This window comes from Syngnathoides biaculeatus, chromosome 11 (genome assembly GCF_019802595.1).
Source record: "Syngnathoides biaculeatus isolate LvHL_M chromosome 11, ASM1980259v1, whole genome shotgun sequence".
NCBI lineage: Eukaryota > Metazoa > Chordata > Actinopteri > Syngnathiformes > Syngnathidae > Syngnathoides > Syngnathoides biaculeatus.
In genome coordinates this window covers 12,182,333-12,208,034 of record NC_084650.1, presented here as the reverse complement: position 1 = coordinate 12,208,034, position 25,702 = coordinate 12,182,333, and the positions used below count along the sequence as shown (strand labels likewise).

At 42.0% G+C, this 25,702-nt stretch overlaps 2 protein-coding genes across 19 annotated transcripts in view; one reads left to right on the top strand and one right to left on the bottom strand.

Annotated features, from left to right (window-relative positions):
- map7d3 (MAP7 domain containing 3) overlaps nucleotides 1-3,490 on the top strand; it is a 31,912-nt gene extending 28,422 nt beyond the window's left edge. For all 16 annotated transcript variants that reach the window (XM_061835728.1, XM_061835727.1, XM_061835724.1 and 13 more), the window contains one exon: nucleotides 1,281-3,490. In XM_061835728.1, coding sequence (XP_061691712.1) covers nucleotides 1,281-1,288 — 8 coding nt within the window. In that variant the 3' untranslated portion in view covers nucleotides 1,289-3,490. The remainder of the gene's footprint in view (nucleotides 1-1,280) is intronic.
- Nucleotides 3,487-21,905, bottom strand: fhl1a (four and a half LIM domains 1a). 3 transcript variants are annotated; one of them, XM_061835743.1, is made up of 6 exons: nucleotides 21,775-21,905; nucleotides 9,430-9,611; nucleotides 7,856-8,033; nucleotides 7,425-7,594; nucleotides 5,636-5,822; nucleotides 3,487-4,110 (listed from the first exon to the last, which is right to left on the bottom strand). In XM_061835743.1, the coding sequence occupies exons 2-6, from the start codon at nucleotides 9,583-9,585 to the stop codon at nucleotides 3,956-3,958; spliced, it is 846 nt and encodes a 281-aa protein (XP_061691727.1). In that variant the 5' UTR covers nucleotides 9,586-9,611; nucleotides 21,775-21,905; the 3' UTR covers nucleotides 3,487-3,955. The 3 variants fall into 3 exon arrangements, with proteins under 3 accessions (XP_061691727.1, XP_061691726.1, XP_061691724.1); XM_061835742.1 differs by lacking the exon at nucleotides 21,775-21,905 and adding an exon at nucleotides 16,094-16,247 and having other exon boundaries at nucleotides 3,487-4,107; XM_061835740.1 differs by lacking the exon at nucleotides 21,775-21,905 and adding an exon at nucleotides 16,094-16,246.
- Nucleotides 21,906-25,702: the final 3,797 nt, after the last annotated feature.

Sequence of the window (25,702 nt, the reverse complement as noted above, 5' to 3'; positions counted from 1 at the left end):
GTTTTCCTACGCGTTTTTATTTTTTTTTTTTCATATTTTTCAGTTAAGAACTTCCTATCAGTTTTCAAAAACATAAAAACGGTGCCGACCAAAGTCATCCGCCTACCCGCGTGACTCAACCACTCGTTTCCTGGAAACGAGGCCCCACACAAAGCATCCCATGCAAAACTTTGAATGCCTTTCCGTGTCGCGCTTCAGAACGTGTTCTCACCTGTTACGTCACGCAAGCGTCGGCCATTTTTGTCCATTACCCTGACGTGCCTCTTCCCTCTTAACGCCATATTTTTGTCAGATGAACTGAAGTACGTTATGAGGTGCAGCACCTCTCACGAAGTGAGTCACGCTGAGCGTCACCCCGTGCATTCTTGCAAAGTGTTTTTAAGTGTTTTTTTTTTTTTTTGGATTTGATTATAAATGGAGTACGACTCTTCAGGAAGCCACCATGAGATCAAAGAAAGTTTTAAAACATTGATAAAGACAAGAAACATGATTGGATCCATGAAGTAACTTAGAAAACTTTAAAATGACAGATTACCCTTAACAATAAATCTTCAATAAAGGTAAAAGTGATGTTTAGTGCCCATCTGTTGTTATAATGGGCATTTTCTCACTCGTTTGTCAAAAAAGGTGCATCGCTATCTTTGTGGAGTACTTCTGATGCAGTATTATCTCTTGTTTTGTCTCCGTAAATATGAGAAATATGAATATAAATTATCCAGGCGTTCCCGACGTTTTTCTGCCGAAAGGCCTGAAATCAGGTTTTCCAAACTTCTTGATCTTATCTACATCACTAGCGAAGATCGCCGCCTTCTCTTTCCGGTCCTGAGGCAGCGCTGACGACAGACAACAAACGTTTGTGCTCTCACAAGCGGGTGAGGCAAAGCTGCACAAAGCAGACACGAAATTGGCACAAAGAAAGTAACTGTCACAGGGGCATTTGTCGCAACCATTTTTTTTTTATTTTTTATTTATTTTTAATTAAACTGACATGGACTTTTATACTACGGTTTGTCAACGTTAGAGAGTCTCTCCCTGGAGATCTAAATGGCCCAAATATGGACCTTGAAATGTTGGTGTTCCCCTCCAAATCTGGGCTAGCCCGCATTCTTCCAAAGACTTGAACGCCTTTCCTCCTACGCACTAACCTGCAACATGCGAAGCTGAAAAGTCAGATTCGACTTTTCACCTTTTCCCACACAGAAGTACACACGCGACGTCATCGTGGATTGTCCCGCGCAAAGAAGTTTTAACGGTGCTTTTCTGTCTCCACATCTCCGCAGAGATTTGACGCTGCACCGGGCCGGCCGGCCGGCGCCGAGAAGCCTCTCCGCTGTTGCACTCTTCGACTTTCTGAGATTTCGCTTGCATTTAATTCCAGGAGGGAGGAGGAGGAGGAGTCCCAGGTGAAACGAAAACCCCCCCCTCCTCCCCACACACACCCCCCTCGCCCCAAGTGCTTAAGTGTCTCATCTACAAGATGACGAAAGCGTCAGGGAAATTCCGCATGTTCCTTCTTCACACGTCAGGTCTACTACTTCTACTCCCTTTTTTTGTTTTCTATCTGTTGTCGGAGTTTTTTTTTTTTTTCCAGACCCTTCTTTTTTTAGTCTTTGTCAGCGGTGCGCCGTTATAATTTTTGGCTTCTTCGTTATTTGGACACGTTCCTCTCGTAGGAGCTTCTCGGGCGCGCGCGCCAACGTTAAAAATGTCCACATTTCGTGTCTCTCGGGGATTTTGGCGACTGGCTCTTTGAATTTACTTGAGTGACTGCTGTCCTTTCGCAGCGTCAACATTTTATGGCCTTACCTGTTTGTTTTTTTCTCACAACCCAACTTTGGTATGCCCTCGCTGCTTCCATGTGGTCCTTCCGTTTCCTGCTGTGCGACATTTGGTAAAGCCGGTAGAGCATCTATTCCTTTTCCTAGAGATCCAGTTTTAAGTCCATGCTCTAGTACGTTCTTTGTCGTCACTTCTAGGATAAATACATGTCGCCAGTGAGACAAAAATGCAGTCTTTGATATCTGAAAACTAGTACATGAGTCTACGTAGTCTGGGTATCAAGGATATGGAATATGTTTTCCATGTATAAAGAAAAGGCTGCCCTGCTTTCCAATCTTTTTTTTTTCTGGCCACCAGAGGGCACAACAGGCATGCTTAAGTTTCCGCATGTTGCTGTTTGAGGCTTATTAGGTCTATTTGAATTTTTTTTTTGTATATTTGTATATGGAGCTTGTGTTTACAGAAGAGTTTGTTGTAGTTTGCATCAGTCTCGCCCTTTCAGGAACCCCCCCCTCCCAAAAAAAAAAAATTATGAAACCTCCCATCTTTTAATTAAGTCGCGACATCTCATATTCTGGTGGGTTTTTTTCTCTTCACACGCTACTGCTACATTCAAAAGGAGGAAAAAAAACTATAATTGAACCGTTTTTATTTGCTATAACGTGTCTGTTTATATGTTAAAATGCGGTTGTGCATATATTTAAGTGTATGTGAAATCAGTGTTAGGCCAACGAAGCCACGACGAGAGCCGAGTACCGACCTCGAAAGCGACCCCCTGACAAATTTGAGCCTTCAGCTGTTTTTTTTTTTTTTTCCCCCACCCCCAGTTCAAATTGTAATTTCTTATTGGGCGGAGGCATCCATTTCCTGCCTTGTTGTTTGTTGGCGTTCGAACCCTCTCGCCAACTAAACGTGAGTGAGGACCTGAGTGGGCTTTAAGAATGTGAGACTTTCTCATTCACGCGTTCATTTTGTCACCAGTTGGACTTCAACCCGCTGCGTTGAACGCGTCAGTTAGCCCGACGGGGTCACGCTGCGTGACCTGTGACGCTTCCGGGGCAGGCGCTCAAGGGCACCATCTGCTGGAGGCAGGCTGCCACCGCTGTCCGCTTGAAAGCCTTCGATCTATTTTCTTTTTTCGTATCTTTGACGGCTCGCTGAAGGTGCCTGTACAATTATTATTATTTTTTTGTCCTACAGTAAGATAGCTCATCATACTAGAAGAACTGTCTTGAATGTCTCACTAGTAAAGTGGCCATTAGTGCACGATTGAACAAGTAAACCTGTGATGCACTAGTAACACTACAAGGCCCAACTCGTATTCATGTGAAATGCGCACACACGCGATACTAGCATGGCGAAGTTGTCCAATTGCTAAGGACAAAAATTGTACACGGCCCTTCAGATAAATACCAAGGATATGGAATAAATGCACAAATAGCTTTGTATACAGATACTATGACGTTACTAGTTAGCGCCGTGCCTTAGACGGAGGTCTAGTTTTTTAATGTTACCGTGTACTAAAAATGTGATTTAAAAAAAAACAACAAGCGTGTCTTTACCTCGGCCTCTGACAATCAAGTCCTTTGTGAATAAGAAATGTTCCCATCTGACGTCGCCCCGCCCCCGCCCGCAAATAACATTTGTGATGTAAATAGAATGAAGTGTTCCGAGATGATGTCAACTGTTAATAAAGTCTCACAAAACTAGACTTGAGATTGCCACCATCTTTATTCATTATGCGTTTTCCTTTTTAGCGTCACTTCAAAAGTCTTGCGATACATGGCTCGTTTATAGTTCAGCTTCAAGTGCTATAATTTGAAATCACCACATTCCAAAAACAAACAAACAAAAAAAAGCATTCATGAAAGCTTGTATTAATGTAAATCATACTGAATGTCTCCTATTGAAATCAGCACCTATCTTGATATAAAATGCTCTCTGCGTGTTAGTACGTGCATAGGAAATATTCAAGCAAGACTTTGCGCGTTCAAATGTTTTTCTTTTTTTTTTTCATGCTGTCAAATATGGCTGCAGCTATCGAGTATTTTTATAACTGAATCTTCCGCGGATGAACAGAAATGACACCCCTAATTGATCTTGATTCGGCTCCTTTCGGTGATGTTTCCATTTGATTTCTCTTTCGGGGCGGAATTGTGCTTTCGCAAACCGCCCCTCACACCTTAGCGCAGAGGAGGCAGTAGGCGTTTTCCCCGGTCATGACGAAGCGCTTGTTGGCCAGGGAATGGCAGCATTTCTTGCAGGTGAAGCAGTTCTCGTGCCAGGAGAAGCCCTCGTAGTTCACCACGTTGGTGCCGCGGCCGAACCCTGCTGGGAAACGCCGACGCGGCCCGGCATAAGCGATTCATTTTTCCTCTTTATTGCAGAAAAGGATTTTGCTACTGCTAAGTATAAAATAACGCTGTGTCACGCGTCTAAAGAATGAAATGACAGAATGAATAATTGCTCGCTGGTTCTGTTGCTCAAAGAACATTCTACAGTGGCTGTAAAAGACTGCGGGTCAGTGTAGGATTTTGTCCAGGATGCGTTTGCTTGCAGGAGCCAAAAAAAAAAAAAAAAAAAGACGGAATGAATGGCTCATTGGAGTCGCCATCCGCCATCTTGATACTCCCAAAACAACCATGCCGACCTGCGCCTTAATCGCCAGTTTCGTGGCTGTGAGGAAAACATTCCACAGGTAAGTTGGAAAGATTTACTTTGACACTCTTAAACTTAGTTTGTAAATGTTTTTTTTTTTTTTCTGATGAGCTAAATTCACTTGAAGAAAGTTTTGTTTATGGTTGTTGTTGTTCACTGTGGTTCCCTTTTATAGGGCAACGTTTTTTTTTTTTGCGAAAAAGTGATGTTAATATTTTCCCAAACTTCATCGGTGGATAAGTAGGAAAATGCATTTTTTCTGTGAAATTTTTTGATGAATTTCATAATACAGAACCCTGCAAATTGAATTTGATTTTCAAACGCGAGGAAACAAGTTTAAATTTTCTTCCTGAAATGGGACGTCGCAGAGACCACAAATGAACAACGCGGTTCGCATGTATTTTCCCATTGCGAGTCCTTATTTCCAAAAATCTACCAAACTGATTGACTTAAAACGTAATGTTTTTATGACAAAAAAAATGCCTAGTTTTTTTGCTATGTTATAATGATAGTGCTTCATGTCACGGAAATCAGACCCCAGGTAATATGCAAGGTTTCTTGCTAGTCACTGTGTTATATGTGTTTCCTTTGCACTTTGCCATTTTTGTCTTTTTATTGAATTAAAAATCCTTCATGTTACCAGAACTGAAAAAATGTCAAGCTCGCACGACCAGTTTTAATTCTACATGCCAAATTTTGAGGAAAAAGCCCGCCATAATCCAACCTGTAAACCATGTCTTCCAAGCGTTTTGGGAGTGCCAAGTGGCTTCACGCAATTGACATACCGCCAGATGTGTATGCGCGCTATCGTCTTTTTTTTTTTTTTATTTAGATCAGTGGCAGGAGCTTAAGTGAAGGAAGGGAAGCCATTTTGGCCCCAACGCCGACAATGGATGTGATGACACCGACTGCGAGCGACCACGTTGGAGGCGGAGGAGACTGGACCGGAACCTGCTAAAGACCGTTTGAACTTCTGCTAAACCTTAGGTACATGTTTTTTTCGTCATTGCTACAGTTATGTTAGTTAATAAATCGAGGATGATGAATCCCGAGTCTGAACACCGGTCCCAGGGTTGTTTTCAGATGACACGGACATGGGTTTACGCTCTTGATATGGAGAAATGGTATCCCAACAATATCCGATGGAATTAAAGCTATCGTTTATGTGAAATTATTGATTTTCCAAACAGGAGCTGACCTGTGATGGGGTTCTTGCAGCTGTGGCACTTCTTGGCCACGTCGCTCCGGTAGCAAGCGGTGCAGTAGTAGTCGTTCTCATGGGCGGTGAAGCGAGTGTTGCTCAGGGGCTTGCGGCAGGTTTTGCACACGAAACACTCCTTGTGCCAGGGCTGCTCCTGGTAGGTGATCCCACCGGAGGTGATGGGCTGGTGGAGGAAGGACGAGTTTGCAATCATACAACGAGCTAACGTCTGATCGCTATTCCAGAACCCAACCACGCCTCCTTGGGGCCCAATCCCATCTATATTTATTCACATATCTCCATCCATCCATCCCTTTTCTACCGCTTCTCCGGGTCGGGTCGCGGGGGAAGTAGCTTCATCAGGGATACCCAGACTTCCCTTTCCCCAGCCACTTCTTCCAGCTCTTCCGGAGGGATCCCGATGCGTTCCCAAGCCAGCCGAGAGACGTAGTCTCTCCAGCGTGTCCTTGGTCGTCCCTGGGGTCTCTTTCCGGTGGGACGTCCCAGGAACACCTCACCAGGGAAGCGTCCGGATCATATGCCCCAGCCACCTCATCTGGAGGAGCAGCGGCTCGACACTGAGCCTCTCCCGGATGACCGAGCTTCTCACCCGTTCTCTAAGGGAGAGTCCGGACACCGTGCGGAGGAAAGTCATTTCGTATCCAGGATCTTGTTCTTTCAGTCACGACCCAGAGCTCGTGCCCATGGGTGAGGATCGGAACGTTGATCGACTGGTAAATTGAGAGCTTCGCCTTTCGATTTAGCTCCCTCTTTACCACAAAGTCCGCATCACTGCAGACGGTGCACCGACCCGTCTGTCGATCTCCGGCTCCGTTCTTCCCGCGCTCGTGAACAAGACCACAAGATACTTGAACTCCTCCACTTGGGGCAGGATCTCATCCCCCGACCCGGCGACGGCACGCCACCCTTTTCTGACCGAGGACCACGGTCTCGGATTTGGAGGTGCTGATTCTACATCTACAAACTAAACGTATTGCTCTGACTGTGGCGTTGCCAATTGCAAAAACTGATTTCATTGTGTATGAATGAGTTGAGCAAAAACGGCGTGAGGTGGACGGTGCGGGGCGTGATGGATTTTCACGGACGTCGGAATTTAGAAATCCTGACCAGAGTTGAGGGACGCCGGCGCTTCCCAGCCTTACAAAGTGCAACAAAATGTAACTACTGCAGTTAGTGCGTCGTGTTCTATGTGACGAGCAGATAGTATGAGTTGAGTTCCATGTCGAACTTGTAAGATGGGTCTCCCTTGCCGGGTTTTCGGAAGGGGGGGGGGGGGCTAAACACCTTCATCATAACGATAAAAGTGATCTTGCTTCTGGAAAGCAGTGAAAAAGACAGCAACTGTCAACCGCTATGTCGAATATCGTGAGATGGCGTTAAAGGAGCATTAAAACATACATACATCCATTTTCTTAGCCGCTTATCCTCACAACGTTTGTGGGAGCGCTGGAGCCTATCCCGGCTGTCAACGGGCAGGAGGACGGGGTACACCCTGAACTGGTTCCCAGCCAATCGCGAGGCACACGGGGACAAACAGCCACACCCACAATCACACCGAGGGGCAATTTTAAGAGTGTCCGGATGTGGGAGGAAACCCACGCAGGCGGGGCCGGGATCTAACCCAGGACCTCAGAACTGTGAGTAAGTAAGTAAGCTTTATTTAAAACGAAAAATTGTGCTTTGGTGCCATCTCCTGGCATCTTGGTGTCAAGGAATTTTGAAACAACCTCACAACAACCAGTGGAAAATTCAGTAACTGGTGTACCTCCTTGCAGTGGAAGCAGTTCTTGGCAGACTTCTTTTCATGGCAGGTGGTGCAGAAGATGTCGTCACCTTTGGCCACGAAGCTCTGCGTGCGGATTGGCTGGTTACACTCGAAGCATTTGAAGCAATCCTCGTGCCACAGCTTCTTCTTGTACTCCACGTTCTTGTCGCCTAAACATGCACACGTAATCGTAAGCAGGCTCCCTCTAGTGGTACGCAAAATAATCACGGCCCAAGTGCAATTCAGTTGTATTTAACTTGTAGCCTCAAAACATTTAATCCTGGATTTGTTTTTGTCTTTCTACGGTCTGACCCGTTAATCGGCCGGCCGACTGATTATCCAATTGCAATCGTCAAAAATACACTTTTTTTTTTTTTCAAATAAAAAAAAATTCAACTAGCTGGACGACTGATTGGTTGTGTAGCGCCCACCTGGCATGACCACCTTGTAGCAGCCCTGGCAGCGGTTGCCGTCCTCGCGGGAGCTGCACTTGCCGCACATGATCTTGCCGTCGTCGCGGGCGCAGAAGGGCTCGCTGGCCAGCGGCTTGTAGCACTTGGCGCAGCGGAAGCAGTCCTCGTGCCAGTAGCGGTTCTTGTGGTGCAGCTCCTGCACACGGTCCAATAAGAGGGCCAGAACGGGTGAGAGCGCCGATTAGTGTTAGTCGGGCACATTTTTCATTTCATGCGATAAAGTGGCGCAGTGGTGCCGAATAAGGAAAAGTACTTTTGTATCTGTACTCCACTGGAGTATTAGTTTTTTACTTTTACCTCTGCCTTTCTCACAGTGTAGCTACCGTAATTCCAGGCCTACAGAGCGCACCTGGTTACAAGCCTCACCGAGTACATATGTAAAGGAAATACTGTTTGGTACATACGCCGCAGCTGTGTAAAAGCCGCAAGCGCCCACATTGAAGCACGAGATATTTACAAAGAAAGACGATACACAGAAAGAGTTTTACGCTAGTGCTAACGCTAGCGCCGCGCTAAAGCTAGCACTAATGCTAACAGGGCCGGTTAAAATAAAACTTACCGGTAAATATCACTGAGACGTGCCAGTAACACAGCAGCGAGACGCTAGCACAGCGCTAACAGGGCCGGTAAAAGTCACTTTCCCGGCACATATATTCCACCAGTCTCATTCTTACCTTTTCCACTCGAGTGCCGCCTTGCAAAAAATGCACAAATTAACCACATCGCCGCATAACCCGCAGCGTTTAAAGCGTGTGGAAAAAAGTTGCGGCTTGTAGGCCGGAAATTACGGTAATTATTTGTAATTAAATTACAAAAATTGTTGTAATTTTAGTCAACGCGTTACTGACAGAAAAAAGTAATTAAATTACATTTGCTTCGGCTTGTTTCCGTGGTTACTTTGAAGCACTGCCTCGTGATGCAGGATATGACTTTGAAATGATACTTGCACTTTTGAGCACAAAAGGAACATTGACTTTCTGAATCATTTCATCTTTATAACTCTTAAATGAATCGTCCGCTTTGTCATGAGGTTATTAATATCTTCTTATGCTTTCCCAGTGCTGTAAACATACATTATGTGTATGTACCGTGTATAATGTGGCAAACACTTTATAATTTACAATAAAATGCTCATTCTCATCCCGCCTACAAAAAAATAAAAATTTAGAAAAAGATCCTCTCACAAAACTTAAACTCCACGCAAAAACTTCCCAAATTCACCTAAAAAAAGTAATGGGACCCAAAAACTCACTCACACAGTAAAAAAAAAAAGTAAATAGTAAAATATAAAGTTATATAAATTATAAAAAAAAAACAATGCTGATAATCACACCCCCCCCCCCCCAAAAAAAAAAAAATTACAGAAAAACGATCACCGGACAAAACACCAAAATCTTCACATGGACCCTCCCGCCAAAAAAAACAAACAAAAACGCTCCTCGCTCTACTTTTGACTCTGACTCAAAAACTCCTAACTCAGCGAATAAATTAACATAAAAAAAGGAAAAGAAATCCCACCGATCGGTCCTCACCTTGGCATCGGCGCCGATGGGTCGCCTGCACTCAGCGCAGGTGTTGGCGCAGACTTTGTCGAAGCACTTGGTGCACACGTGCTTGTCGTCCTTCTTCACGTACTTCTTGCCGTGCAGGTTGTCGCGGCAGTAGAAGCAGTCGAAGCGGTCCGTCATGGTGGAGGTCGAGTAGCTCTTGGGAACTGCCCGGAAAAAAACCCACACCAGAACCTGAAGTTCTTCACAATGTCAACGTTCAACTGGCTCTGAGGGAAGTGAGTCTTAGTTCCGAATGTTCTATTGCGGGACTTCATTATAGAAAAACTGGCCATTCGCATAAATGAGGGCACCACGGTGTGTTCGCGGTTAGCACGTCTCTGACTCGCTTTTGAGATTTGCGGTTCAAATCTTGGCTCTGGCTTTTCCTGTGTTCTCTCTGTGCTTGTTTGTGTTTTCTTTTCACTTTAAAAAAAAAAAAAAAAAAAAAAAGCAAGCATATGACCGTAATTTCTGGCCTACAAGCCACGACTTTTTTCACGCGCTTTCAACCCTGCGACCTATGCGGTGATGCGGCGCTAGTGTTAGTGCACTTGGTTATAAGCCTCACTACACAGAGTTTAACGCTAGCGCCGCACTAATGCTAGCCTTAGCGCACATAATAATAAGCACTGATCTAAAAAAAAGACTTGATAGCGCATACACATCTAGCCGCGTGTCAATTGGTTGAAGGTGGTTGGCCGCCATCTTGGTACTCCCAAAACGTTTGGAGGACACTGCTAGCAGGTTGGATTATGGCGGGGGTTTTCCTCAAAGTTTGGCATGTAGAATTAAAACTGATGGTGTGAGCTACCATTTTTTTCAGTTCTGGTAACATGAAGGATTTTTAATTCGATTTGGTAAGCCAAAAAAGGCGAACTGCATAGGAAAGACATAGAACACCGTTGACTAGCAAGAAACCTTGCATATTAGCTAGGGCCCGATTTCCGTGACATGTTAGATTTTCCCAAAATATGCTGTGAAGCACTAACAACATAACATGGTTAAAAACTAAGCATTTTTTGTCATAAAAACATTAAATGTTAAGTCAGTTCAATATATTTTTGGAAATAATGACTCTCAATGAGAAAATACATGCTAACCGCGTTGTTCATTCGTTGTCTCTGCGACATCCCATTTCAGACAGAAAATTTTAACTTGTTTCCTCGCGTTTGAAAAATCTAATTCAATTTGCAGAGTTCTGTAGTATGAAATTCATCCAAAAGAAATTCTCAGAAAATGCATTTTCTTGCTTATCCACTGATGAAGTTTGGGAAAATATGGACATTGCTTTTTCACGAAAAACCGACGGCCTATAAAGGTGAAGCAGAGAGTCAACAGTGAACAACAACAACCATAAGTAAAACTTTGTTCAAGTGAATTAAGCTTTAACAAACTTTAACAGTATCAAAGTAAATCTTTCTAAGTTTCCTGTGGAATGTTTTGACGCACAGGTCGGCATGGTTGTTTTGGGAGTATCAAGATGGCGGACGGCGACTTCAGTTTCGGTGGCCAATGAGCCATCCAGTCTTTTTTTTTTTTTTAATATCAGTGGTTCTCTAGCCTCGGTACACAGAGTTTAACGCTAGGGACGCTAGCGTTAAACTCTTTCTGTATTCCGAGGCTTATAATGAGGTGCGCTCCGTAGTCCGGGAACTCCGGTAGGTTGATTGACAGGCTTGAGTCAGATTCGACCGTATTGCCCAAACTTATTTCCGTCACAGGAATGCGGCCCGTCAAATCTGGAGAGTGATTGATAACCCCGGAGAATTTAGCGTTGAACCGCTGCGGTTTGAGCTATGCGCCGAGGGTCAGAGGTCGTAACATTTGGGCTCGGTAAGCATGGCAACGCGTGCAAATATTTTGGAGCAATGACAACGGGCGGTTTTTCAGATTGTGTACGGGTGTGTTATTGCGTGTCTGTGTGCTTCTGTTTGTGTTTTTTTTTTTTTTTTTTTTCCCCATCCTTGTCTATATCTGTCTTCATGTGTGCGTCTGTGCTCGTGCGAGGGTGTCGGACTACTTGTGTTTGTCTAGTTGCGTTAGTGTGTATCTGTCAACGCGCACGTTTGTGTGTATTTGTGCGCGTGCCATATCTGTGTTGTTGTGCATGCACGCGATTGCGTTAATGCCCGTTTGCCTGAATGCTACCAATGTGCAGCTGCGTCCGGGGGGCGGGGGGGGGGGGGGGATAAAGCGGGCGACTGGAAGACGGAGTCACGGACCCCGGATCATCCGTCACCGTCGTCGCGTAACAAATCGCCGCGGCACCTTTTCTAAACTCGAGCTTCTATTTGGGGCCCACTAAGCCTCCTCTGGCTATTGTGCGTCCACTGGGGGGGGCGAGTCCGCTATTTTGGCTTTCATCTCGGTTCCCCCAGCGCGACAGCTGACTCCCCGCCACTGCCGCTATGCGTCTGCGATGAGCCAAGCAGGGGAGGGGGGTCCGGGGTCCGGGGGGTTAGGATTATTTGGCCGCGGTCACTTTAGGCCGTGAGTCACATTAGCGCAATGTTGGGCCTTCTGTGTGTGTTTGCATGTGTGATGATGTGTTGGTGTGTATGTGTTTACATCATGTGTGGGTTTGTGTGTGGTTTTGTGTGTTGTCTTTCTGTGTTTTCATGTTTGCGCATATATATATATATATATATATATATATATATATATGTTTTTGTTTGGGTATGTGCGCTGGTGTGTTTTTGCGTTTCAGTGTTTTTTTTGTTGTTATTATTTGTGTTTGTGTCTGCTCTCGGGATGTCTCGTATGTGTTCAAACGCAGTACATGTACATGTATGTACCTTTGTGTGTAAAGTATGTGCATGGTAGTACTGTAATTTCTGGCCTACAAGCCGCGACTTTTTCCACACGCTTTCAACCCTGCGCTTTATGCAGCGATGCGGCTGATTTGTGCATTTTTGCTAACGGCTGCGAGGGGGCACTCGAGCAGAAGAGGGAAAAATGAGACCAGTGGAATATATGTGGCGAGGAAGTGACTTTTACCGGTATGTTTTTTTTTTTTTTTTTCCCCCCGACCGGCCCTGTCAGCGCTATGCTACCATGTTGCTGCTCTGTTACTGGCGTGTCTTAGTGATTTTTACCAGTAAGTTTTATTTTAACTGGCCATGTTCGCAATAGCGGTAACGCGGCGCTAGCATTAAACACTTTCTGTGTACCGTCTTTCTTTGTACATATCTCGTGTTTCAATGTGCTTTTCGAGTTAAGATGCCATTTATTGATTTCATTTTGAACCATGCGCAGATTCCACTTGTCTTGTTTTGATGTTTTTACACTCAACATTGCGCGGGAGAGAAAAAAAAGTTGGCAAAAAAGAGAAAAATGGATGCATTTCATATTCATTTCTCCTCACTGACCAACATTTTGGGCTCAAGGTTAGTCTTAATGAAAGTAATTTTATCCCTCTTCTCTTAAAAAAAATAAATGTTATGTCACTGTACTACATTTGAAATGTCATTGGTGTATGCAATGTACCGTAATTTCCGGCCTACAATCCCCAACTTTTTTCACACGCTTTCAACCCTGCGGTTTATGCAGTGATGCGGCTAATTTGTGGATTTTTTTTTTTTCTAACGGCCGCAATGGGGGCACTCGAGCAGTAGAGGTAAGAATGAGACCGGTGGAATATATGTGTCAAGGAAGTGACTTTTACCGAGCCTGCTAGTGTTAGCGCTGCATTAGCGTGTTGCTGCTTTGTTACTGGCGTGTCTCAGTGATATTTACCGATAAGTTTTATTTTAACCGGCCCTGTTAGAGTTAGTGCTAGCGTTAGCGCTAGCTTTAGCACCGCAATACCATTAAACTCTGTGTTCCATCTTTCTTTGTAAATATCTGGTGTTTGAATGTGGGTTTCAATGTGGGCACTTGGGGCTTTTACACAGCTGCGGCATATGTATGTACCAAATGGTATTTTTCTTTATTAAAGTTCCTTTTTGTTTTGAAGTGAACCGTTTCGTGCGACCGACGATTGCCAGGCGAGCGGTCCAAGTTTCACCCAAATGGAATGTTGGTTTGCTGCCACATCAGTAAATGAAGGTATTACGTGTACCTCGCTGTGTTCTTGAGTTATGGCAATAGACCGGGGAATGTTCCACGCGGGGGAGCTGACACTTTTTTTTTTTTTTTTTTTTTGTCTACGAGAAACGTTAAGCTCATCCGACTTCTAAATATTTGACTGGAAAGGTCACCGTGACCGATCCACTCATCCCTCGATCCGAGTCCTTTGGAACGCGCTTGTCGGAGTTTGATATTACATCACAAAATATGTCGAGGGGACTCGACTCGTGTCAGATAAGTCGCCGGTTTTAGGACGTGAAATATCACGCTCGCGAGAAAGAAATCAACGCGTGTGGTTCTCAGTGTTTCCACACCAGGTGTCACCTCTAAAAATTCCAAAAGTACCACAGTGACGATCAACAAAATAGTTGCGTTGTAGATGTGTTCATTCAAAAATTAGACAAAGGAGAATTAAAAATACATATATAATACAAAATAACCCAAATAAATGTTTGAAAAGTTCATTTAAGATAAAGATTAGCATTATAAATAAAAATTAAATTAGAAAACCAGAGTGATGATCAACAAATACAGTTGTGCAGTAGGCCTGAGTGTTCATTCAAAATTAGATTATTTTTTAATGTATATTTAATATTCTTGCAAGACACTCTGACAATACAGTTTTAACATTAACCATGCAGAGGGAAAAAAAAAATATATATATATATATATATATATAATACCAAATAACCTCAATAAATGTTTGAAAAGTTCATTTAAAAGAAAGATTAGCATTATAAATAAAAATTTGAGTACCACAGTGATGATCAACAAAATACAGTTGCGCAGTAGGCCCGAGTGTTCATTCTAAATTAGATGATTTTTTTAAAACTGTATATTTAATATTTTTGTAAGCCACCCTCATAATACAGTTTTAACATTAACCATGCAGAGGGAAAAAAAAAATATATATATAGTATAATACTCAATAACCTCAATAGATGTTTGAAAAGTTCATTTAAAATAAAGATTTGCATTCTAAATAAAAATTAAATTAGAGTACCGAAGTGATGATTAACAAAATACAGCTGCGCAGTAGGCCCGAGTGTTCATTCAAAATTAGAATATATTTTTTTAAATGTATTTTTAATATTTTTGTAAGGCACCCTGACAATACAGTTTTAACTAACATTAATTATCAGTATAAATGTTTGCCTTGTTATTTACTCACAAAAATACTTTTTGAAAGAATCATGCTCATCTCTCAGCATTTGTAAAAAAAAAAAAAAAATGCAAAAAAACAATTGCACTGATGTGAATACTTACAATAAATAAATACTAAATACTTCTGAATACTACCATAAAGAATTCGTACGGCCACTATAAAGGTCAACCATATTCTCCTCAGCGTACATGTTTTCTCTCAGCATCTAAACTTAAATATTTTGGTGCATTCACAGCGGTACTCCGGTATTAGAAACCATCTGGTGTGTACTTATCCCAGGAGTGGGAAGCCATCAATAGTCTCAGCATTTATTTACACAGTTGTAAACAGAAATAGCATCATTGTGACTGCCTGTCTCTCAGCATCAACACTATTACATTAATAAAAAAAGAACGACCTTCAGTATTTTCTCTCGATACTTGGTCCAGTTGCCATTTGTGAGAATGCCAGATACAGTTTTTAGTGCGGTTCTATTCTATTTCAGCAAAACAGATTTTTGAAAAAATACCTTTTAATGGACAAATTGCGGTGTATCTCAAGGCTCTGTATTAGGTCCACTTCTTTTAAAATCTATTGTAGACATTGAGTTAGAAATACAAACTAGCAGATAACTTTTTGCAGCTCAACTGGGACAAAATGAAATCTTAATTAAAATGGACAAATTTTATTGAAATTAACACTACTAATTATTATTATATTACAATCTTATCAAGTCAAACCTTAACCTTCGAACACCGCAGCAAGAACTGCTTCCGTCATCTCAAAACCAAACATTTTACTGCCGGCAGTTTTTGACTACCGTAATTGAAATTGTGCTCTGCAATCCAAGCGAATGCCGCTGATGCACACGAGCGATGGTTCGAATGCCCGTCTCTCAGCATCCGCGAGTACCGTAACGAAGAGATCCGGCCGCTACGCGAAAGCGCGACGGGTGACGCCCACAAAACAGCATAGTGCGAATACTTGCTTGTCAGCGCGCGCAAATTATCCACGACGTACAATGCGCGTCCTTCTCGGTTATTGTTTATGCCGTTTTACATTGTTTGAATTATTGTTTGTTTCCCTTCGCGGTACCGTACTTATCATAACATTATAGCGGTATTACTAGTTTGGATTCCGGCATCCATTGTGTAAAATTATGCACAGGGTTGATGTTATATATTGTAATACTTTATACCATCATTCCGGCTATGGAAGATTAATAAAACTATAATTATACTGCTCATATCGTGATTTCATAGCTAGCATAGCGTTGCAAGTGGCACGGCTCGCCCGACATTTCCAAATGATGCGCAATATCGTACAGTATTATATAACTATTTTCTATGGCTATGGTTGAAATATTTCAAATATGGAGGGTCTTTACCTCACACGTCATCTTTTAAGAAAATTATGCCGACGATAATTTCATACCTGAGTGCTTGTAGAAAGCCATGTTTCTTGTTTTGAGGAGCAATCGTAGGTGTGGCGGCGGCAGCGAGAGTTTGCGGGGGTCACATGTTCTTCAGTTTCGGGGGGGCCGCGCATATATACCGTACGCCCCCGCGCACCCGCCAAATCCAACCTTTACCTCCTTTTTAGGCTTCGGAGAAATGAGAGGTTAGATGAAGGAGACGGAGATTGGATTCGGCTGCCGTCCGATCGGCGGGTTAAAAATAGGATTCAAAAAAGGAGGTTTTGAATGATGGACAACAGATACTCCCAAAGCCCCCCTTGACCCCCCCCCCCCCCCCCCCCACCGCCATCATCCAAATGTTTTGTCTCTGGCGAGCGGGAGGCCGACAATATCGCAACTCATCCTGATGACTCACGGCGCTGACTTTTTAGTTTATTTTGGGGGTTGTAAACTTTTTTTTTTTCCCCCCCTTCTGGCAAACCAAAAGGCCGACAGATGAGCGAGGGCGGCGGGCGCGCGAATCGAGGTCACAAGCACTCTGTGATTGGTCGTCGCCGAGATGTTTGATCTTCCCATCAATCGGTTCTTTTTTTCCATCATTCGCTTACCTACGATCGTGTGTGTGTGTGTATGACAGTATTTTTATTTTTGATTTTTGGTACCTTGGAAAATGACCGAAAGGCCTGTGATTGGTAGGCACCTCTACCTTTCATTTTCTTTGTATTGCATTGGTTTATTTGAAATTTCTATTTTCCATTAGAAATATAATGTATTTTACTGGTACTTTTAAAATATTTGTGTACAATTTTATTTCATTTCTTTTAATCATGAGATTTTATTTCCATGCTTTACAACACGGTTATTTTTTTTCTCATTATTTATTATATAGTTATATTAGATTTATTTTTTATTTTATTTTTATTTTGTAGGTTTTTTTTAAAAAATGTATTATTTTATATTGACTGTCATCCAAAAGAGCTTACGTTATAATTAATTTTGCTATTTACATAAATCAATGCTGCGTGCGTGTGTGTTTTGAAATCATCTGGATTTAATCATTTTTGAGTTCCCAGAACATAAAATAGTTTGTCCCTTTTCATAACACAACAACCAGTTACGCTTCAAATTTGTTTTTAAGCAGTGCCCATAAATTTTAGAACTTTTTAATAGATGTTTGGATTGCTTATCAGAAGCCATCTCTCTTATTTTTGTCCTTTTTAGGTATGGTGTGCTCACATCTGCTTTCTTTTAATATTTTTTTTTAATGTGGATTAAATGAAATACCAAACTAATGACTGCGGGAAAGTGAGTCAAATTAAAAATATTTATTTATGTAAATGTTCCTGCAGGGCGGGTTTACTTTCTCACGCATTTGATATATCACCAAAGACAACATTATCAAAACTCATCACGTCATTATCCCAGGTGCTTATCCTCACAAGGGTCGCGGGAAAGCCAGAGCCTATCGCAGCTAGCTTCGTGCACCCTGAACTGGTCGGCAGTCAGTCGCAGGTCAGATATCGACTTCGTCACTGAGCGGGAATCGACCCCACGCTGCTCGCACCAAAGGCAGGCGTGTGTTCCGCTACACCATCGGTGAATCCTCATCAAAACTTTGATTTCTGATCAACTAGCCTAAAAACTTTTTTAAAATTGACTTTTTCATGCTGCGTTAAGCGTAAGAAAGTTTCACTAAAATTATAAACAAATATCTTAAGGGTTATTCGTCCAGATTAGTCAGTTTTCTACTGATCAATGAATTCCTTTTCATAATACAAAATGCCCCATATACCATAATTTCCGGCCCACGAGCCCCGCGACTTCTTTCACGCGTTCAACCCTGCGGTAATTGCGGTGATGCGGCGCTAGCGTGAGCGCGGTTCTAGCGTTAGTGCACCTGGTTATAAGCTAGCTTGCTAGTGCCGCACTAGCGTTAAACTCTGTGCTCTGTAGGCTGGGAATTACCGGATATCCATCCATTTTTTTTTTGTACAGTTTATCCTCACAAGGGTCGCGGGAATTGTCGGAGCCCATCCCAGCCTTCTTGGGGGTACGCCCACAACTGGTCGCCGGCCAATCGCAGGGCACACACAAACAACCGTTCGCACTCACATTTGCACCTACGGGCAATTTAGAGTCTCCATTAACCTGCCGTGAATGTTTTTAAACCTTCGGGTAGACGACGCAGAAGTGGCAATTTGGCCCGCGGTCAAGATTACTCCCCTCGAGCAGATTGCGAGTCCGCATCCGCTAAATCGAGTTACGCCGGACCCCCCCCCGCCGCATTATCGCTGGCACGGCGGCGATGACTCACCAACACAAACACAGCCGTGTGAAGTAAAGGTCACGAATGCGGGACACGGTGTGCGGCCCGCTGAAGGTCACCGGGGCAACAATCTGTCAACGCGCACGCGGCTAACGCCACTTGAGCTCTAATTTAGTCCCCTCTGCTTGTGCGACAGCCAACTTGAGGCTTGCCAACACATGTTGATGTTATTTCGTTCCACGTTCACGCGCTTAAAGAAGCCGTACAGGCGTGGGGGGGGGGGGGGGTCACGCCAGTTTCCGTCACGGCACCCCATCGTCGCGAGGGTTGCCCTCGGGCGGAAAAGCTCGGTAGATTTACTATCGCGGTTGGTGCCAAGGAACTTTGTGGGAGTGAATGGAGGAGCTTCATTCAGACAAAAATAGCTCTTTGCTGCTGTTTTGTAGCATGTTGGTGCCAAGGAACTTTGTGGAAGTGAATGGAGGAGCTTCATTCAGACAAAAATAGCTCTTGGCTGCCGTTTTGTAGCATCTTGCTGCTGAGGAACTAAATTGAAGTGAATGAAGGAGCTTCGTTCAGACAAAAATAGCTCTTTGCTGTTGTTTTGTAGCACGTTGGTGCCAAGGGACTTTGTGGAAATGAATGGAAGAGCTTCATTCAGACAAAAATAGCTCTAGGCCGCCGTTTTGTAGCATCTTGCTGCCGATGGACTAAGTTGAAGTGAATGGAGGAGCGTCATTCAGACAAAAATAGCTCTTTGCTGTTGTTTTGTAGCACGTTGGTGCCAAGGGACTGTGTGGAAGTGAATGGAGGAGCTTCATTCACACAAAAATAGATCTTTGCTGCTGATTGTAGCATGTTGTTGCCAATGGACTTTGTGGAAGTGAATGGAGGAGCTTCATGCAGACAAAAATAGCTCTTTGCTGCTGATTGTAGGATGTTGGTGCCAAGGGACTTTGCGGGAGTGAATGGAGGAGCTTCAGTCAGACAAAAATAGCTCTTTGCTGCGGTTTTGTAGCATGTTGGTGCCAAGGGGCTGTGTGGAAGTGAATGGAGGAGCTTCATTCAGAAAAAAATAGCTCTTTGCTGCCGTTTTGTAGCATCTTGCTACTGAGGAACTAAGTTGGAGTGAGATGAGGAGGCTTATTTAAAAACCAATGAGTTTACTGGCCCGTGTTCCCCCACTACGTACGCTGCAGTTGTCATAAGATACCAGGAAAGTGCTACATAAAGATCCTCAATTCACTTTAGCATAGTTCTTGGCACCAGTACGCAACAAGTAATCATACGTATGGGAGGAAGTATGTTGCGCGGGAATTCGTAAATGCAGAATTTATCCAGAAAGTTACTCGAGTAAATGTAACGGAGTAAACGTGCCCCCTCTTTTCTTACATTAAAATGGAAAATTGCTCAAGTACAACATATTCATAAAGTTAATCAAGCAGATATATTATACTTGCCAAAATTCCATAAATACTGCAAATGTAACGGCGTACTTTGAGAACGACTGCTGTCAGGCAACCAAATGCAAAACAAACATCTTCATCTTTTCCAAAAACGGGAACAGATTTTATTAAATTTAAACTTTTCTTTTTGGGAATGTTTGGGAAACATCATTCTTTGTCTTGTTTTTAGGAAATTAAAGTTAATTATAATTAAAATGATCCGAGAGAAGTTGTTTTGGTTTGCTGCTGCTTTTAAGCTGACTTTATATCCACATTTGTCAAAATAAAGCTTCTTTTATTCAGGAGCAGAATGTTTTATTTTATTTAATTTTTTTCCCAGAATGCCTGACAGGCGCGTGATGGGTCAGAGAAGGGAAATGACGTCATCCCGGAGAGGAAGCGGCGGCGATGGTGACGTCACACGTTTGGTTTGGTCGCGCTTTTAAAAAGTCTCTTCGCTGAGCAGGAAGACGACACGTGATATGACAACACGATACAGAACTCTCCCTTTCCATTTTTTGTTTTTTTTTTAATGTGCTATCTTATACCTATTCCACAACAATTGTAATACAAGTTAGAGTCCACCGGAATCCATCAAAACCGGTCCAAGGGCGGAAAGACGGGGTGCAAGAAGAAGTACATTCCAAAAATAAAACTAATATGTCATAATGTACACAAACACATTCAGTTTGCCATTGAATTACGACCAAATAAGAATTTAAAAATGTTTTGTTTTTTTCAGCACAGTGCCGCCTGCTGGATGTACTGGGGCATTGCCCAACTTTCACCCTAATGCAAAATTGCCACTGACGTACAAGATGATGAATTACTGGACCTAAAATGTGCATAGTAGTTTCTCAATATATTTTAGATAAATAGTACAGCATATAAATTTATCTTTTATTTTGATTCATAGTTTTATTTTGGCACATTCACAAAATAAACCAAATACATAAAAATAAAATGCAAGGAGTTAAATGACTTACCTGGCGGGAGTTCTACTACTACACATTTTCTTGTCAAATATGACACAAGAATGCATCTTATTTATTCACCCTTCCCAAATAAAATAAATATGGAACATTTGGAACATTTTCAGAAATTCCCAGAAACGAAACAAAGCAGAATTTTATCGTGCGATAATACAATTGTAATGTCTGTATCCCTCATTATTGCACAACACCTTTTTGGATGTTTGCTCAAAAGATATCATTTTATGGAACACAGTCAAACATGAACCAAACAACTTTTTATTTATTGTTTTACTAAGGAATCTACCATACAAAAAAATATTGATAAATTCCTCAATAAATCCTCAGTGGTGTCCTCCACCCATATATATATATTTATATATATATATATTGTAGAAACACTTTAAATAATTGTAAACATGATATTTATTATCATTTGAATAATTTTTAGCATGTACAAGAATTTATAAATATTATTTAAAGTGTACACCCTGTATATATGGAAAGTTCAGACACAAAAGCAGATATATCCATTTTTGTTGTTTCTGTAGATTCTTTGATTTATGTATGATATAAATTAATAAATTTATATATTATATATATTTATTATATTATATTTTACGTTTATAGATTTTTTGATTTATATAATATATAAAATCTACAGAAACAACAAAAATGGATATATCTGCTTTTGCGTCTGAACTCTTCATAAGTACGTGAATATATATTCCAGTGAATAACTGTATGCTATTATTTATTTTTTTATTTGAGAGTGCAAAAATGTATTGCTAATTGACGCCCTGGAAGAGGCAATAAATCCCATTTGTAGTATAGTTCCAACTCTGTCATATTTATGTATTACAGTAATTATGCATCAGCAATTAAGAAATGTAAACGATGACTGATAAGGAGCAGATGAATGTATAATAAATGTTAAACGCCTACTAAAGATTAAGGCGAGGTTGTGATTCTTTTTTTTTTTTTTTTTTTCATAAATATCACATAAGTGGACTCACCTTCTTAAAGAATGAGTTTGCGCGCGTCCTGTTTGCTGGTTCGATGGCCGCGGAGTGAAATGTACACGCCTCCTCTTTAAAGGCACCGCGAAATCCAGAGGGAGAAAAAAAAAAAAAAAAGCGGATGGGGGGGGGGTGTTGATGGGTGGGCGTGGGGGTGAGTGCGGGACGCCAGCCAAACCCCTGTAAGCGCTCACAAACAATGATCTCAACCAAGAAGGGTTAGAAGCCTGGACGAACGACACGAGCGGAGAAATCAAGTCGGGAAGTTTCATGAAGATGAATTTGCACAATTGGATTTGAGTGAAGGCTCATCAAATGAATGTATGGAGTTCAAATGAACGCAATCTCGTTAGAATGCAGAGCAAAAATAGCTTATAAACTGTCCTCTTGGAGTCAGCTGTTGTTGTAGCTATTGTTCTGCTGTAAGTCGGGGGGGGGGGAGGGGGAATTCATAAGTGAGGTTGTAAATTGAACAAATAAATTAATTAATTTATAAAAGGAATAATGACATTAAAATCACCACCAGGCAATTCCAGTGCAGAACAACTTAAAAATTGTCGTTCCAGCCATTTTTTTTTTTTTTTTGCTGTTGACACTGCTGTTGTTGATGAGGTTGTAAAATAGAAGGAAATAATGACGTAAAAATCATCAGTCAATTCCAAAAAACGTTTATGTAAAATTTCCCTAAAGCGTAAAACAAGTGAAATGTTATATATTTTTTAAAAATACTTACATACTGTTCTTTCCCCTAAAAGTTTGCTGACTATAAAATATGCACAATATGTGAAATCTCACATTTGACACGTGTCTACTAAATTACATTTTTTTCATATTCCGTTTTGAATCAATAGTAATTGTGAGAATCTTGAAACTGTAAAATTTTTGATCCCATGAATGTGTGCATTTTATTATTATTAATTACTATTTTCATCGGTATTATTTATTATCATTATTATTATTATTAGAGGGCGTTCGAGAAACTGAAAACAAGTCTCGAGAATTGATGAGCAAAAAAAAAAAGAAAATCGGAGCCACGAGTGCACTTCAGACCTCCGACCTCCAGATGGCGGTGTCCCCATCAGCGACCCCATCAATTGACATTGGTTTCCTTGCGAGGAGATTTGGTGGCGCGAAGCGGCCATCAAGCTAGTTTGCAGAACAAAAAGAAGGACAAACCCCTCAGGTATAGTCGTGTTTTGTGCTCATATTTTCTGGTTGCTAATTATGTAGCAGACAGGCATTTTTAATATATACCATTGAGTGAAGTTTGTCTTGTAAAAAAAAAAAACCTAACGAAAATAGTCTGGGGAAGTGCAAAGTGGCCTAAAATTGATTAATTGTCCTTCTTCAGTTTAAAATACAAGCACGGTCACGAAATTAATGAAACTCAATAGTCAAAGCACTTCTGCATTTATTTGTATTTTTTGAATGGGATGACGGGCGTGTTTGGAGGGGCTTGTAACCCTCTTGCCAACTGCCTGCCTTTCCACCACATTCACTCAAGTTTATTTTGAAACAATGAAATCGTACAAAGCAAATACTAAAAAAACTAATGATGGGAAAAGTGCTGTCCAAAAAATACTTCCCCTTTTCTCTAAAACATTAAGGATTCATTTGCTGTACACTTTACTGAACTCGTTTATTGCGAGGCAGTCTGCAATATCAGCAAAGCGCAACATTCCAACCTTTTCTAGTCTTTGAAACAAAAAAAAAGAAAAAGAAAGTGAAGCGGACATGCTCCCTCTCCGCTCCTTCTTTGGTCACAAACACAAGAATGACATGAAGATGACTCATCCTCCAGGAAAAGTATGAGCACATCTGTCTGCTTTCACCTCAATCCTGCCCAAAAAAAAAAAAAAAATCAATTTGATCATCGGCGACACTCGCAATGTTGCATTCTTCACACAGACAAGAAGAAAATTGCTTTTGAAAGCCGTCCATGAGGTCACGTCCGATGCGTGTCCGCAATAGACTGTTTTCGACCACGTGACGACTTCCGGGGCACGCGGCCATGTTGGATGGGTTCACTCTACTGACGCGTCGTTCATTCTATGGCTTTTGCATACAGGCCAGTTACACAAATGTTTGTACGACTGTTAAAAGTGATGCATGACTTTGGAAAGTTATCGGGGCTCATTAGATGTTGTTTCAACAAACCGTTACGACAAGAAGTGCGCTTTGATCGACAGTATCGACCCATGTGCTTTGGAGAAACAGAAATGGAGCACACAAATGTGGGCGTCGGTAACCTATCCAGACATCGTCAACTATCTCCTCTTCTCGACGAGCATTTATACAAACTCAATGCGTCGACTAAGACCGGTCGATCGCAGGATGGCGTGCCAAAACAACCAAAAAAAAAAAAACAGCCAATGTTCCCTCTAAACTGCGTGCATGCGCAATTGTGCACCGCTGATGCAGTGTCTTCGCAGATATTCTGCGTTGCGCGCCAAAAAAAAAAAAAATAGTAATCCAATGCAAATTGAAAGTATAACATCCAGCTATTCAGTTTGTGGCATTTTGCAATGTGATTTAATGAGTGTGGGATGACTGGTTGTTACATCCATTGGCACAATTCACATACGTACTGTAAAAAAGAAGAAGCCACTGGTTTCTTTTAGGCAGCACACGGAACTTTTCCTAGTTTACTTTACACCCGCCCCCCATTTCCGCTCTTTAAGAAGTACACTCATAATTACAACTGTTACAGTACTTACGCAGCCCGTCAATGTGTTTTTATAACGACACCGTCCACCACCGCTGCTTTAGTTAGCAACACAGTCTGGGCAACGTAGAGCCAAAGACGAGCTAGACATGCTGCTTTGGTTTACTTTAATATATTAATGGAGAAAGTTAAAAAAGAAATACTGTTGTTTTAAGCTGCAATGACTGTCGGAGTACGTGAATAATCCAAGAAAACGTAGTTAAACTGGACGAGATTTTCTCTTTTCCGAGTGGGAAAGGTCTGGTCTGAAGCTAAAGTAGAAAGTGGGGGATGAGATGGTGTGTCATTTTAAAATTTCACCTTGGCACAGCCTGATCCAGGATGAAAGAACAGACAACGCAGTGCACGATAAGCTAATTCTGTATTTTTAAATATACATATATATTTATATATAGTATAATATATCACATAACATTAAAAACATAACATTGGGAGCATCATCATCAGGCGGTTTGGCCGTGATCCGCATATCATCTAAATATGGCTCGAAACGATAGGGTAATATTGCCCCGGTCACTTCACTCGGTTGCGTTCTCTTCCTCAAAACGAGCTTCCGTGTCGGAAGGGGCGTGTCCGTCTCCCATAGTAGGCGCCGCATCGCGTTTTCAATGGCGAACGTCCCAGCGTGATGTCACGGACAGAAGATGCAGCCGATCTCGCGACCACTTGAACCTCGATTGGATGATGTGCTCTCCGCTCATTTTCCTCTTTTTGTATAGACATTGAAGTGAATAATGTTACATGTATTTTTCATTACAATATCTATTTTAGAATGTTTATAGGGATGACACTTGGGCTTTAACAGTAATTAAACATGAACATGTTTATTTCTCTGGCGTTGACGGCTTTCGAAGTTTAATATCAACACTGAAGTTGTGAGACGTGCATTGTTTTGTTCTTCACAGGACGTGAAGCAGTTGCTGGTCCTGAAAAATCAACGAAAAAGGAAACGGCGCTCATGAGGTTCCGTGCTCCCATCCGGAGCATGGCACAGGCTCTTTTTTTTTTTTTTTTTTTTTTTATTTCTTCCCGTCTTTCAGCAACACATGACAACAGGTAAAAGATATTATTTACACTGACGTAAACGGTACCCGCCACGCGTCGCGTGACTCATCGTTACAAACTCGCCGGCACGCAGAAATACACAAAAGCAGAGCTCGCTGTATTAATTGGACGCGGCAAGCCTCTTTAGTCAGTCTC